The sequence below is a fragment of the Pleurodeles waltl genome, chromosome 3_1 (genome assembly GCF_031143425.1).
Source record: "Pleurodeles waltl isolate 20211129_DDA chromosome 3_1, aPleWal1.hap1.20221129, whole genome shotgun sequence".
Lineage (NCBI taxonomy): Eukaryota > Metazoa > Chordata > Amphibia > Caudata > Salamandridae > Pleurodeles > Pleurodeles waltl.
This window is the reverse complement of record NC_090440.1, coordinates 731822609-731839173: the sequence shown is the minus strand read 5'-3', so window position 1 is coordinate 731839173 and position 16565 is coordinate 731822609. Positions and strand designations below refer to the sequence as shown.

General features: G+C 40.7%; 1 protein-coding gene across 1 annotated transcript in view; it reads left to right on the top strand.

Annotated features, from left to right (window-relative positions):
* Positions 1 to 16565, top strand: part of DCDC1 (doublecortin domain containing 1) — a 1098140-nt gene that overhangs the window by 612177 nt on the left and 469398 nt on the right. The window contains exon 19 of the mRNA XM_069223476.1: positions 9330 to 9487. Within this exon, the coding sequence (XP_069079577.1) occupies positions 9330 to 9487 (158 nt within the window). The remainder of the gene's footprint in view (positions 1 to 9329; positions 9488 to 16565) is intronic.

Sequence of the window (16565 nt, the reverse complement as noted above, 5' to 3'; positions counted from 1 at the left end):
CACAGGTGTGCATGTACATGCACATGCCAGTGTGCCTATGTACTAAAACTTATACATTCACATATTCTCCTGGTTTCTGGTTGCACTTGGTGCGTGAGCTGTGATTTATATAGCTATAGTACGAATTAAAAGTTTGTGTTCCTAACCATCTCTGCAGATTTCAGTATTTTTCAGTTTTAATTTGTAATCTTACCTGCACTTTACCTGTGTTTTTCCTATGAATTTCTCAGTTTTTAAAACATTACAACGAAAGTTAACTATAATTTCACTTCATCCTCACACCAGGGGTGGGACACATGCCTCCTCGCCTTCGTCCTGGGCCTGTGCCAAACCCATACATCTCAGACAACTCTACTGTGCACGCCTTCGGCCCATGTTAGCCTCAAGACATGGCCTTTGGCTAGACTCCTTACCTAACTGCCTGTGGGTGACCAACCCTCAATGTTTATGTCTGAAGATGTGAACAGCAGATGGTCATCAACTAACCTTTCTCTGTGCTCCGTGGCCAACCCGCTGCAGACGCACTATCTTTACTGCATGACTAGAAGTTGTGCCATATTAGTGAGGACTTGCTCACAATAAAATAAATATGCATGTTTAAGTCTGCTCATGCTGATATTTACAACTTCAGCACTGCTGAAACTGACAAACTTCCCACAGTAGCTCTGGAATTATTATAACAGCAGATTGTGAACAACGTAGACGGTGTTCATTTAGAGTGCTTGTTTTGTGTGAAAAATGCAAATATTTGTTTAATACTCTTTTCCTTTACAGATAAATCACCTGCATTTGAAGGTTTTTTGTACCATTCACATCATGATGTATTAAAGTGTTTTGGGCTCTTGGGCATTAATTTGCCCATGCCTTGCATCTCACAGTTGACTGAACCTGCTGCATGTAGTTTAACATACGTGAGAAAAGGCACCGAAATTCCTTACAGTTAAAAAGCAATTATGGATGGAATGAATTTACATGGAAAATCATTTTCAAAGGAAAGGGAAAAGAATGATATATCTTCAATTGCTTAAATCTAACAAAGGAAGTGAGAATAATAGAGAAATATAACAATATATATTTTGCACTCTTCTTCTTTCCAATTTAATTGTTTTTTCTTTACATGACTTTCTCTTTGTAAATCTCTTTCGGAGATGAAAAATGTTGGTGTACTTTTACATCACCCAGTGATTACTACTGATTCATTATGGTGTAAGTTTAGAAATACAGATAAATGTGAAGAATGCCTAGAAGATGTTTTTAGCTATCTTTAAAACTGTGACTTTTTGGGTGTTCATATTGTGTGTATGGACCACATTCCTGAAATCTTCTAGGAACACATTAGGGCTGCAGAATTTCTTCACATCCTGCATACATTCTTCAGTTGTAACCGACTGACATTTGACCTATATAAATGTAACTGGTTTGCCAAATGGTAGGACAGTAAGCAGACTACTGTTTAGCAGTTGTGTACCAATTAACAGTAACCTTCATGTGCCCTCCACTCAGCCACACAATACCATGAGCAAAGCAAAGGACCGCTACCCTGAAATAAGTTGGCCAATGTTTCATTATTTAACATTAGACCTGTGTATAACGTCATAGAGCATAGTCCTCAGTAAGTTTGCAGTTGTGTTGCGTTCTACTAAAGTCTAGTAAAAAATACATATTTAAAAAGTGAGCAATAATAAAAGAGTGAACAAGCAAGGTACATAATGTAAAAGTAATTGGCCCAATTCACAATGGTATTTTGGCTGTAAATCTGTTTATGGCCTTAAATGCCTGCATTTATGCCTGCCAGGAGTCTCCAAAAAGATTCCTGACAGGTGTCAACTAATGTGGATTTGTGGTCAAATCTACAGTGGTAAATCCCACACAAGACTCAGGAGTGGGTGTTTCAAGGTGTTAATATGCTTGTAAATTTGTGAATGCTCACAATCCTGTAAATCTGTGGCCATTCGCAATCCAATTTGTGGGTTGTTCCAGCATCTTCCAGGTCCCCTGACTTAATGCAGTGAAAAGCCAACATCTGGTGCAAAGAGAAAAATTCTAGGATTAAAAATTAAATGATTGAAAAACAATACACCAAATTCAGGTAATTCGGAAAAAAATACATAAAGCGTTTTCAAGTGGCTATTGGGCACCAGAATTACAAAAAACAACAAAAACACAAAATTTGAAAAGTAAACAAATTTTCCCCTGCAAAAAAGATCTTTTGAGAACCACCAAAAAACTAAAGTGCTTGTTGAGATAACTGGCCCTAGAATGGCTTGGCCATGTGAAGTTGATTGAATGTAGAACTTGACCATGCAAACCATAACTTGCACACCATATGAACTATTTAGAAGCTTACCATATTTATACCAACAACTATTAGCATTTAAAGCACATTATTATATGACAGCTGTTGGAAAGTGGACTATTGGTAAGGGTAGGTAACTACAAACACTTAGCAACTGGCCACTAACCTCCACTTATGCCCAGTTTGGTATCAATAAAGTAAACCCAGCTCAACCCTTGGTAGCTTGGCAACGAGCAACAAGGCTTAACTTAGAAGACAAGTGTGTAAAGAATTTAAAAATCACAAAACAGTAAATAAGTAACACACAAAACACAATAAAAATCCAACACTAATTTATAAAATTGGATTATATTTTTATCTTTAAAATGGCACCAAAATGATTAAAATCAGATAAGGGGAACTGGAACTATGAATGTTTAAATATTTAATGTTTTCTAGTGCATAGAAGCAACTAGCGCGCAAATGGTTAAAAAAAAAAGGTCACACTGGACAGGGACAAAGTCCAGAGTTCAGGCCACCCATGAGGTAACCCTGTTACAGTTACTTTCAGAAGTCTTTCTTGATTCAGGAAAGTGGTCCACAGCACCAGTCAGGGGTTCAGAGGCTCTGGTTTGCTTCTTGGGGTCTGGGACTACAACTCCCACAATGCACATCTTCAACTTATGGAGTTGCTCCAAATGTCTCCAAACTTCTGGATCTTCTGCCAGGTGTCCTTTTTGGGTTCCTGAAGTGTCCGCAACTTGCTCCAAGATTCCAGAAGGTCTGAGTTCTGGAATCAAGGTCCTGAATCAAGGTCTGAGTTGCTCCTTGGGAGTTGGGACTACAATCCCATAATGCACCTGGTCAGAATCCTCAAAATCCTAAACACACCCCTGTCCTGCCCTCTCCTATCTGATCAAGAGAGCACCTAGTTGTCTGGGGTTGCAGGAAATGGGGGAGGTCCTGAGCTGTTCCAAATGTAATTCCCTGCCTTTGAAGACCAATTTGGCTGCTCCCCCCACATCTTGTTTCACCATCTGCCGAGGCAGATCTCCTCCCCAGTCACATCCTTTGTGTTCAGCTCAGGCCACTTCACATCTCATCAAGGAAGCCTGACCAGGCTGCCAGAAGCTGGCCAATCAGAGAAGGGCACTACAGAGCTGAAGTTGGCAACTTTCAGGTAGAGTTTTAAAACTCTTTATCTGAACTAGTTATATTAAATCCAACAATGGCAATTTGTGGGATTTATTATAACAATTAATTTGATATCAAACTGAAGATATCTGGCTCTTATGGAAACTTAAATAAAGTCTGCCCATTTTAGCCTATGGGGGCCATTCACTACAGTGAGGGAAAACCAAATGTGGCTATTTTACCTCACCAGGGCTTATAAAACAATTTTACAAGGTCCCTGCTTATAGTTACATGGCACCCACCCTAGGGGCACTTAGGGCACACCTTAGGGGTGACTTATATGTAAAAATAAGGTCGTTTAAGACTTTGGAAGTACTTTTAATTCCAAAGTCGAATTTGCATAGAACTTTAGTTTAAAGGCATCCAGCAAGGCACGCCTGACACTGGGCACCTCGACAGTGCACCTATGGGGGCACTACCTAGGCTGGGGTCCATATGTTATGGACTTATAGGTAAGTTGGCATAGCCAATTATAATTAGCCTAATTTGCAGACTCATTTTACACAGAGCACAGACGCTGGGACTGGTTAGCAGTACCCAAGGCACCGTCAGGGTCAGGAAAACACCAGCAAAAAGTGAAAAATGGGGGCAAAAAGTTAGGGGGCCTCTGCAATCAGCCCTGTTACCTCACAACAACACAAACTAAACACAATGTAAACTACTGTACTCAGTCTCAATGATAGGGTTAATATTAATATAATATAAAATATGACATTTAAGTTCATTTATGATGTTAGTAATTATATCTTTACATGAAGGATGAAGCCATGAGTGCCGCACTTAGTGTGCCAGTTATAGTTTTCAGGTCTGTGGTATAAGTTATGGGCTGCAACTTCAGCTACGAGTGACAAACTGGAGATTGTTTTGTTTTTAATTTGTAACCTTAACTGTACTTTAACTGTGGTTTCTTAAATAAATAAGTACATATGTATGCTTGAGTGCTGTGTTATGCATGTGATGTATTTGTGTGATATTATTGATGGCCAACCTATTCTCACATGAGCACCAACAATTATTAAGTTGTGAATTGAATATTATAGTCAATATAGTGCAGAGGAATATAATGGGTTATAAGATTTATAATGTAAGGGTAAAAAAAATTGACATTTCTAATTTCAATTCACATAAGAAGCTTTGCTCTCAGAGACAAAAAAAAATCTGAACAGACTTACAACACACTTGGCACAATAGTTGGATTTTACTGTGCCCCTTTGCTTGGTTTGGTGTGAATCTGTTCTGTAGTTTCAAGAAATGTGTCAGAAATGTGTGCTTGAAAGGGTTGAATTATGAAAATATCTTGACAACCGAATCCTAGAGTTCTGCAAACCTGGTTTTGCAGAACCAATTTTTAAAAAGTACTCTTCTGATTGGAAGAGGGAAACTTTCTCTCCCATCATCCCCTTTGATTCTGAAACGTCAGGTCTGTGGTACAGAAGCTCTGTGGTAGGTTGTCTGCAAATTCAGGATAAATGTTGCGCTAACATTACAGGACAGGGGGCCCTCCATCCTGGAAAAAAATGAAAGGGTGAAAAAGGGGGCAGGGTGAGTAAACTCTGGTCCCCAAGCCCTTAGGAACATGTGATTGGGGGGTTAGGCGAACCCACCCAAATTGGAAATAAAATAATTTTAAAAATGCTGATTTTTCTATGGTGTTTGCTAAACTTGGGGGCGGGTTTGCAGCTCTCAGCCTTTGAATATTGGTCATAGGGCCTGGCCTTTGGCAAGACTGCTTTCATCAAGAATAGAACGTTGAGTGACTCTGGTTCTCTTATAGCCATAAGTATCTGTGTTGTTAATTATGAGCCATAGCCCTCATCTGAACGAAACAGCAGCTATTAATTATCCACTCTGCAATTCTAGGTGTGATCCACAGGGGAGGAGTGCTTAAAAATGGGGCTTGTGATTTACATCCTTTTTTTGCCTAGCAGGAAAGGGCAATATGGCTATGTATGTCTGCTGTCGACCACAGAGTTCCTGCTGTTAGTGACTTCATTAGTAAGACTAAAGCTGTAGTATTATAGAAAAGGCACAATAGCACATTGTAACATATTAAAGTATTAGTTGAGGTGGGTGAACCTACCTCAAATGATAACCATAATCCTTGTCACAGTGAACCACAAAAGCCACTAAATGAACCCTCTTGTAGTTTGGCAAAGTGCAGTAAAGCTTAAAATTGAGGCAATGTGTGAAGTATTTAAGCAGTACTCAAATAGTAATAAAGTGAAAACACAACACAAGAAAAATCCCAGACCAATTTAGAAAATAGACTAACTTCTAATAAACAAAATTACACCATATAATAAAAATCCAATAAGTAGAACTCGAGGTATGAATTTTAAAATTTTGAATAAAAAATAACACTAATAATCACAAAGCACCAACAACAGTTATCTGGCTGCACTAGACTAGGTCAAAGTTAAACGTTAATACAGACGGTGATGGAATGGAGGTCAAATACAGGGACCAGGTTCATCGCAGTGCAAAGTTTACCATCTGACTAGAAAACATTTCTGGAGAAAAAGTGGCTGTTGATGAGTCGTCTGTGGGGCAAGCTAGCAACAGGTTGCTGGAGAGCAGGGTTCTAACGGGGTCGATGAAGGCGGGAAAGCTGAAAGCGGGCAAAGTCTGAAGTTAGTGCCCTGGAAGCCCTCGATTTGATGGTTGTTTGCTGCTCAACATTGGTCCCAATAAAGCTCTCTTTACATTTGGACCTAGAAACTTTTCTGCAAGTCAGATCTCCTTCAGCAGGACAAACCATTAAGGTGAATCTTACCAGCAATTTGACATCAACGGTTTTGGCTTGACAGTGGTCCAGGTCTTCTGCTGCTTCTCTGGAGGAAAAGTTTTCAAAAATGTTTTAAGTCCCACTTCTTGCAGTTTGGGGACGGGAGGAATACACTGTAACATCAGCCAAGGGTCAATTACGGTTAAGGCTCCCTCAGTCAAAGGCCAGTTGGGCAGTTGCAGAGAGAGGTGGCTCTGGAAGCTTACTCCCTGCAACTCAAACAGGAGGTCAGCCAGCTGAGCCTTGGAGTCATTTCTGGGTCCAAGGATCAAGGCAAACAGGTCTACTCTTCCTTCTTCTTTCAGGTTCCTTAGACAGCAGGGCAGTCCTTCTTCTGATTCTCCACAGGTGGAATGTTCTAAGGAAGGTCCTGGCCTTGCCACATTTCTGCTCAGTGCCAGCCTACCTGCGGGTGGTGAAACTCCCTAACCAATGGAGTAAAAGTTGCCAGGGGTGACCCTACCCCACCCACTTTTGCATCACCTCCTGTGTACTATCTCACAGTACCTCTCTTTCCCTGAAACCAAAAGAGCACAACCGTTCTTTCCCTGGTTAGATCTCCATGTGCTCACCCAGAGAAATAGGCAGACCCTTCCTTTTGATCAGATGTCTAGGAAGATAAAGAGAGGCAGACTCAGGCTGCAAGAGTGGGCCTGGATACATGTTTTATAGTGCTACTTTACTGGGTGGCACAATGAGTACTGCAACCCACTACAGCAGAATTTACAGGCCCTGGGTTCATATAGAACAATGTACTAGAGACATTTAAGTAAATTCAATGTGATAATTAGGAAAATGTAAATTTGTATGTAATTAAAGGGAGAGCACAAGCACTATACCACTGGTTAGCAGGAATAAAGTGTGCAGAGTCCTACTGCCAGCGAAAACTGGTAGAGCAAAAGAACGCAAACAATCTGGAGAAATACAATATAAAATATGGTCATTTCCATCAAAGAGTTTGTACCACAGGAGGATACATCTGCAGAAACTTGCCAAACAGAACTGAAGTAGTTGTAGCTGCAGCATCATGTTCTGGTGAGGTAATTGCAGTTGAAGACAAACCAACAAATGATGAGCTGCAGGCGGGCTCCAAGCCTTTCACTGAACACAGCAGTGTTTCACAAGATCATGCACTCGCAGGCTCGACCCTAAAAAAGCCAAACAAATTGTCTGCAAGGTATGCAACTAGCTGTGGTGGGGAAAAAATAGGAAATATTAATTTGGCACAATCACCATGTGCCACCATTTCAGATGAAGCAATCCCATCCTCCGTGGATGGAGTGGAGTTGGAAAGCAACAAAAGGCTATAGGTATTCAAGGACTATGTAAGGTCCTGAAAAGAAAGACAAAGCTGAAACTGACCTGCCATAGAGGCTTGCGTTCTATTGCACTGAGAGCCATGCACATATTTGGTTTCATTAACAAAACATCCCTATTCAACAAAATCTGTTACAGTGCCAAAAACAAGTAGTTTCACTCTTGATTTTTGTTTTTCATCTTTCGTTTTTACACTCATTTTTGTTACAAGATAAGCAAGCCATTTTCCACTTTTTAATTCAACCAAAAAATTAAAATACCTGAAATAGTTACAAACTAAAAACATGAAAGTCACCAAAACCTTTTTATAACAACCTTTATTTGTGATAAAATTAAATTATTCTTATAAACATTACGCAGAATGTTCCTTTTTAACACTGGCATATAATTAAAGTCAGCGTGCAATATGTATTAAGTGTGCCCTCTGGATGCATCCCTTGCCCAGTGGCGAACCCCTACTTTACTCGTCTGAAGGATAAAAGGTCATGCACAAACTGCGGTAGCAACTCGTGGAATACTGGTTGTCCTCGCAAGTGTACTTCGATTCATCAGTTTTTTCTGTAGCAGAAATCAAAAATCCGTTTAAGAATTGACATCAAAAACGCATCTTTTTTCACACCCCACCTTTATTTTCGCCTCTTCTTACAGCTGAATGAAATTAGACATGCCTAAACATAGTCACTAATGCTATTTGATTGGAACATTTCATACTGATTGGTCTTGCCGTGGCAAAGGTAAAAGAAAACAAAAAAATGCCTTTTTTATTTAAAAAACTATGGGGTCAACGACCACGGAAGCACCGCCAACAGGCTGGCGGTGCTTCCAGGGCCATTCTGACCGCGGCGGTAAAGCCGCGGTCAGAAAAGGGGATCCGGCGGTTTCCCACCGGTTTTCTCCTGGCTCAGGGAATCCTCCATGGCGGCGCTGCTTGCAGCGCCGCCATGGGGATTCCGACCCTCTTCCCGCCAGCCTGTTTCTGGCGGTTTACACCGCCAGAAACAGGATGGCGGGAACGGGTGTCGTGGGGCCCCCAGCCACTGGCATGGGCAGTGCAGGGGCCCCCTAACAGGGCCCCATGAAGATTTTCACTGTCTGCTTTGCAGACAGTGAAAATCGCGACGGGTGCAACTGCACCCGTCGCACCCCTGCAACTCCGCCGGCACCATTCGGAGCCGGCTTCCTTGTTGCAGGGTCTTTCCCGCTGGGCCGGCGGGCGCACTTTTGGCGGTCGCCCGCCGGCCCAGCGGGACAGCCAGAATGGCATCCGCGGTCTTCTGACCGCAGAGCGGCCATTTTGCGGTTCCCGCCCGGAGGGCTGCGCCCGCCGCCCGCCAATATTTGAATGAGGCCCTATATGTTAATCATAACTATATAAGATTGCCAACTGTGAGAAATATATATATCATACTTTTGAGTCTTAACTTTCATTGTTTCAGCGTGCACACGTCATTGTAAAGTTGTCACGTAGAAAACCATTTTTCCATAATGAACAGATTTGTGTGTGCACCGTTGTGTGTTTAGCATACACATAATCATAATATACATTTAGAAAAACCATGTTGTCGGGCATCTTGATCCTTTTAGCCAAACCTATGCATGTGTGCACTCAGCTTTCATTTATTTCCCTCTTGTTGAAGGATGTTGACATTGATATGCAGAACTTGACATTTCCTGTTCAACAGCTTTATTCATGGAAAGATAACCACGAATCTTTTTATTTAACAATATGTAAATTATATATCACTACTTTATTTCTAGGGTTTTAAAAATAATGTCAACGACCCCAGTGGAAAGCACGTTTCGGGACCTTTAGACACCCATGCAATGCCCGAAGGGCCACCCCGGAGGGCTCTGCAGCCAGCAGTGGCACTGGTGAAGAGGCTGGAAGAGAAACATCCCAGGGCCTCTGCTCAAAGGTAAGACACTGACAGAACTGATATTTATTGTTCAATGACATTAGATGTTTTCCTTCAGTTTCATGTAAGATTGATTTCCCAGATACTATTGAAATATCTCAGAACCCCTCTGGCTTGCAAGCAAACATGAATATCTGACTAAAAGTACAGAAGAGGGTGGCATTTATCTGAATTCTGAAAGATTGATGTTTGCTGTCAGTTAGCAAAGGATGACGCTGCATTATACGTGCAAGTAAATCTCGATAAAATAAAGGTCTAATAATATGCTCTAAAACACACAGGTAACTTGTAAAAGGTAAGGCTTGAATTCAGCAAGTTATAATGTTTGCATGATACACGTTCAATAATAAAATATACTTTTCACCTTTTATACAGAGCCCTCTCAGGTGGTACGCAATGGCTATTTACATTTCTGTCATTTTGTGATGAAGATACAACTGCCTTTTTACATCGCAAGACAATGGCGATCACTGAACCGAGTTTTGTCTCTGAGGTTGTACTGTAATTATGTAGTACTTAAAATACTCCTCGTGAGGGGCAAAAGCAGGCTAGTGAACGGATAGCGCCATCTGACAGGAGGGTGTTGAATTGCATTGTGACCAATGTGGGGGGGGAGTTTTGTGTTGTGCACGAGTGATCAATGGCTTGCGGACAGTGAGAGATAGAACGCATGCACTTCACATTAATTAACAGTTATGAATGTTTGAGCGAGACTCTATAGGATCCACCCAGATGCAACAACCCCTGGATGCCATGGTATTATCAAGAAGACAATGGGTAAACAATGAGACTGAACTTAATCCTCTGTGACCGTGCAGGAGAAATGGGGATCTATCTTACCCTGCTGCCCTCGTTACTCCCAGGTCTGGAGACCCAGTTCTTGAGAACTATACAAGTGCAGGGGAAGGGGCTTAGGGCCCATTGCTTGGCTCTTGCTCTCCAATTTTTCACCCAAGGAGTGCAAGACAATTTGCCTGGTGAAATGATGACCAGTTACTCTTTTATTGACAAAACCTTTTCTAGAGAAGTATTATATGGTCTATTGTGTGTGTGTATACCTTGAACCCCCTCTCAGTGCATTAATCTTTAAACAAGACTCCCTGTAATAGAAAGCCAATAATCCTGATTTAGAACCAAGAAAAGTAAGTTACTGATGACACTGCCTCTGATAGTTATTCTTAATGACGCCTTGACTTTAAAAACTTCCCAACTTCCCAATAATTATTCCGAACAACTGCATGATTTACGAGTAAGACATATACCTGAGTTACTATCCCAATGGTTACCTCACTCATGGTGAACTCATGAAACTGTTTTATTCTTTCCATTTTTACATAGATAGCATCCATTCCATCTATCATCACTATCTTAATTTAAATTTTGAGCTACTTTACCCATGAAAGTGCCTCCTTTCCGAGAGGAGAGGGATCAGCCTGTTTAAAGACCTTACAGTAAATTGCTTACTCCAAAGTTCAAGTTATGTTACCCAAAATAATTCCTGACTGAAAATGTGAATGCTTCAGCTCTTGTGTTCGCTGTGCATGCTAGAATCGCTGAGGTAAAATTCATCTTACCTTACACATGCAGTCCTGTTACAACAGGCAAGCATTGCATATCTACTACAGCAAAGAAGTGAAAGATTTCAAACCTCAAAAACCGAAGGCTCGCACAACATGCATAGAACTACAAACTGTAGTTAAGCTCCACACAGAAAAACTGCACTGCCTGTAATCCAAAACACAACTCGCCCATATTCCACACCAACCAAGAACTTCAATTGCTGATGACAAATGTCTGGAACAAAATGTTCTTGGCACCCAGAATAACTAAATATTCTTAGTAATATTCTCTAATTCCAAGAAGGCTAGCAACCCACCTTAGCTGTTCCACGTCTTTATAGGAACAAGCATGGCACCCTTCTCATGCCAAGATTTAAACCGAAAGTGACACTTATTCTTCAGCTTTCTCCCGACTATAAAGATGTAATTAAAATGCACCCACCCCTACTTTTTGTACATACAAAGTGACCAACGCAAAGTAATAAGCTGGAATACCTACATTAATCAATATCCAACACTTCATCAGAATACATTTTCCATTGTGGGAAACACAGGCAAAGTAGACTTCTTTGTTTATATTTGGTACCCAAACAGACGACACTGATAAGCCCCATCAATTGCCAGCTAAAAGCAGAAACGATGTAGAAATATTGTACACAGAAGAAAGTGGCAGGGGCAGTATGTATGTCTATGCAGCCATTGTGGGCAGGAATATGTATGTATGTATGTATGTTGGATTTATAGAGCGCATTCCGGCTCATAAAGAGCATCGAAGCGCTAGCGTAGAAGGTAAGAGAGAAAAAGCAACGCCAAGAAACCACCCAAAGAAGCAAACAATAGAGGGAAAGAGGAAAGCCCGGGAAGAAAACCCAAAAAGAAACTGAAGCTATCGGGGAAAAAGCCATGTTTTGACCAGTTTCCTGAACCTTAGGTAGCAGGGTTCTTTCTTGATGTTCAAAGGAAGCGAGTTCCAGCGTTTTGCTGCAGCCACGATAAACGCTTTGTCACCCCATTTGGCTCTGTAGGTACGAGGGACCTGAATTCAATAGGCCTTGAAAGACCTGAGATTTCTCTTGGGAACATACCAGCAGAGGCTGGTGGCAAGGTAGCAGGGACCAATCCCGTGAGCTGCTTTGTGAGTCAGACAGAGCGATTTAAAAATAATACGCTGAGCCACCGGGAGCCAATGTAGTTGCTTAAGGCTCCCGCTGACTGATGCCCAACGAGAGAGATTAAGAACCGCCCTAGCAGCCGAATTCTGGACCAGTTGCAACTTGTTAATCAAAGCTTTGTCCAGATTAAGAAAACAGCCATTGCAATAATCTACTTTGGACATAACCAGTGCTAAAGTAGCAGAAACTCTCCATTCATATTGAAGATAAGGGAAGATTTTCCTTAGCATTTACTAAGCAAAAGGCATGTCTTTAAGGTGTGATTCACCTGACTTTTGAAGGATAACTGATCATCAAAAATGATGCCCAGATTCCTGATAGCAGTAGTGGGGATAGGAGGGGTACCGCAATCTGTGGGCCACCAATGTGGATTCCATTGCTTATTTCCCGGCCCCAAACAGAGAATTTAAGTTTTGGTAGCATTCATTTTAAGCCAGTTAGTCTTCATCCAATTACTAACTGCTTGTATACAATTGTTGAACTGATCCGCAACCTCCTCCCAGTTCTTATTAACTGGGATGATTAGCTGAGTGTCATCCGCATAGGAGGTGGGGATAAATCCAAAGGATCGAATCAAATTACTATTACTATACTAATAGTACTATTCATGTCTGCACAACCACTGTAATGAGCTTTCAGAGTGCATTTAATGTGTGATACACAAAGGAGAATTTGCAAAGCGTAGCCTGCCCTACTTTGATGCCATGAGACGATATGTAAACACATGCTAAATCCTATTACACAGTTTTTCAATTAAGAACATTTCTTCCTTAGAAGGATGAGGTCACAACCTGCTATACGGTCATAACAATAATTTATTGAGCGCGCCTCATGACAGAAGTATCATGGGATCTGGTATCACAGACGACATTTTCTTTAGATTAAAAATGGTGTCTAAAGCCCTGTCAAGGACGAGTGTCATTGAAAAATACCTTTGCCGAAGTCATGGTTTCAGAAGTTCCAAAAAATCTATGATTCCTGAAGATTTTGAAGAATGGAAAAAATATATAGTTAACACTTCTGATAACAAGAATAGGGATGACTGGAACTGGATGCAGCTACAGTTGGGAATATTCATGTCAGGCATTTTGGGCCATACGTACGAAAGCTTTTTCCCATAAACACAGAATGGGTAAAATCCTTTCGTACATCTGGCCCTTTATTTCTTAGATATATTGTATGGTCCACAGAGGCACTGTATCACACCTGAGGTACTTTGCAAAATTCCTTTACTCTTCTTTGAGAAAACTTTTCATATGTTATCTTCATATTGGATTTGCTTTGTTTCTCCATAGTGATCCAAAACTCAGGAATTTTCATTTGTGCCTCTTATTCACAAACTATTGGCAGAGATATGGTTGAAGAATCTCTGACTATTGTCAATATGGGCCTGATTATGTGTTTGGCGGTCTTGTCACTGCGGAAATGGAAACCCTGACCTTTGATTAGGCGGTCTCCCAGCCGAATTATGTGGTTGGTGGTTTGCTGAACTAGACACCAGATGAGTCCCGCTGACACAGCCAGCCATCTGCCACCAGCCTCGACGGCACCTGGGAAAAAGCAGCTGTTAGAGAGCGGTATAGACAAGGGTATTGCTATCCACATTACCATGTGCTTTTCCGTTGAGCCGACTGTGGCGGGGAAACAGCCTGCTTCAAGACCGCAGAATCGAAGGAAATGGGGTGCCATCTCCCTCATTTCCTTCTTTTCCCTTCAGCCTCCGACATGGACTCCTTTGTCTGGGGCCCCCACTTCACAGCAGCAAATTTATCTAAAAAATAACCCCAAAAATACAGGTAAGTACCTTTTGCATTTTTCTGCCATTGATTGGACTGGGCATACATGGCCCAGTCTCCAGCAATGGAATGGTACTTCTACAAAGTATTTTTACTGGTGTCATGCATATGTGTACCTTTTGGTCACAATGCATTTACACAAATATTAAAATATATCTTGTATTGCTGACCGCATCCCCCACTGGTTTACTACCATTAGGGACACCACCCTGGGCCAGCTGTAACATTGTAATATGGTGGGTGGGAGACCATCGACTCAGCGGTCTTTTTGGGACTGCCACCTTGGCAGTATGCTGGTCCAACCATAAAACTCATAATCGGGCCCTAAGTTTGTAATATTTTCTAGTTCCACTTTGAAGTGACTATTTGAATATCTCCAGATTTCTTCCCTGATACTAAGAGAGCTTTCGAACTTCTGAAATGACTAGCCACCTCATTTCTTTATTTTAGGTCTTACTTAGAAACAAATGTAGCTCAGAATTGTCTGTCTCTGCAGCCTTGTGTTTTCCCTAAAAAAAATAGTATATATTCATACCTATATGTGGGGGCTTTCGTCACCTGTATTCATCCATTTGTCTATTCAATTGTCATCTATGTTTTGCTTCCACTGACCACTGCATTCAGCTAGGGGTCATGGGTCAGCCTACCTCTGCCATTGCCTTCATTCACTTTGAGTGATAGCATTTTGCTTGTGTGCATGCAAATGTGCCTAAAATGTAGTCCAGTTCAGCACCAAGGCTCGTTGACCACTCTCTGCTTTCGTTTCTGCTTCCGTTTCATGTTTTTGTTTTTTTAAATTTATTGTTGATATGGGTCATTTTTTAACTTACCTACATTTTTTGCAACTATATGCATACCACATCAGGTCATAGCATTTTTACTTTTTATTACTCCTAAACTTTTTATACCCATTTCGTATGTTTGCAACATAAATAAAAACATTGGAGTCTTGCCAAGGCCCGACCTATTGAGCTTACCAATGGTTGTAAAATTTGATCATACGTTTAACCTAGCATTAATCCTTTCCCTATTAACAACCCCTGCCCTTTTAGTACGGCCATTGCACATTTATATTTTGGATAAACTGCTTTGTAATATAAATTTAAAACAAATATATTTATTATTTTTCCTGTAATGACCTAAAAATCAATTTGTTACAACAATTTTTCTTTATATTGGCTTCTAAACTATGCTATTTCTTTAAAGTTGCATTATTCCAAAAGTGAAATTGTTAAGGGCAGAACAAATGCTTTCATTAATTTTCCTGGTAGCACAACAGGATCGGAGCACAGATGAACAGGCACCAACCTTACTTATTTTAAGCAAATTCAGTATTGTTTTCAAATGACAGTGATAATACCACTAGCAATCAAATGAAATAGCATTGGATATACTTATTGCTTAGTTTTCTTTCTTTTCAGAACATAAAAGGAAGAATATATTGAAGTAAAGAAGAATTGTTTTTGGTGTACACATACTGTGTACCATTTATTGACTATTCATGGTTTACCTGACCTCATGCCTCATTGCTCTGCTTGATGCAGTGTGTTTGTTCTGAACATCACTATCTGTAGCAGAGTATATATTTTCTGTAGTTGACTCTAATGGCATCATATCCAAGATGATGAATCAGATTTTTTTCACATTCCAAGATGGCATGGGTACTTTTCTTGTTTGGTTTGGAATTCTCCAAGACATGGTGGCAGGGTTTCATTTTGTCTATCCCCTCAACCATCTTAATGGATCAAACAAGTGTGCCAGAATCTGTTTAATTTTTAAATGTCATCTACAGCTATCTTTGGCTGGCTGTAGTTAGACCAATAGTTTCAATAACTACCATATACTTAGGTTGACTTTGAGTCAGTCCCTTGCTCATTGCTGGACAGCTTTGTTGACTAGCTCTGTTGTCTTCTCTTGATTTGATGGCTTTCCTCTCTACTCTTGCCTTGTCATGCCTAGGACCATTCCAGTCTCACAGTGTTGTAAATGGATGAATTGCATCCTTTCTATGCATTCTGCAAGGGACTTTTTTTTATTTTTAAATTCATCATTCCATCAGAGTTAATGTTTCCTTCCTCTCTCCCCCCTCTGCTTTTTCTTCTGTGCCCTCTCAATTCGGTAACTAATCCTCTTACCACACCCTGATGCTTTCGGTCCATCCCCCATCAGGATCCCTGTGATTTATTTACTTATGTATTTATTTTATTTTTTTATTTTTTTATGAGGCCTGACAGCTTACAGTGCTCCTGTTTAGCTCGATCCATTTTTTGTCACATTTTGTTTTTTAATGTATGGTTCTAGCATGGCATATGGATGACTAGTTTGAAATCATAAACTTGTTTGAGAGTAGAATACCAAGCACAAAGTAGTAGTCAAAATAATAATTTAGGCTCATCTGTGGTGCCTCTGCATGAGACAGACAGTCATATTTATTACAGCAAAATTGTATTCCGCTAAAAGTTCTCTTTTGTAGTCATAATAAAAGGCTAAAAGAACTACAGTTGTTTTCTATGCTCTTTGCTTTTTGCTCTTGATGTCAGCCTGGAAAAAT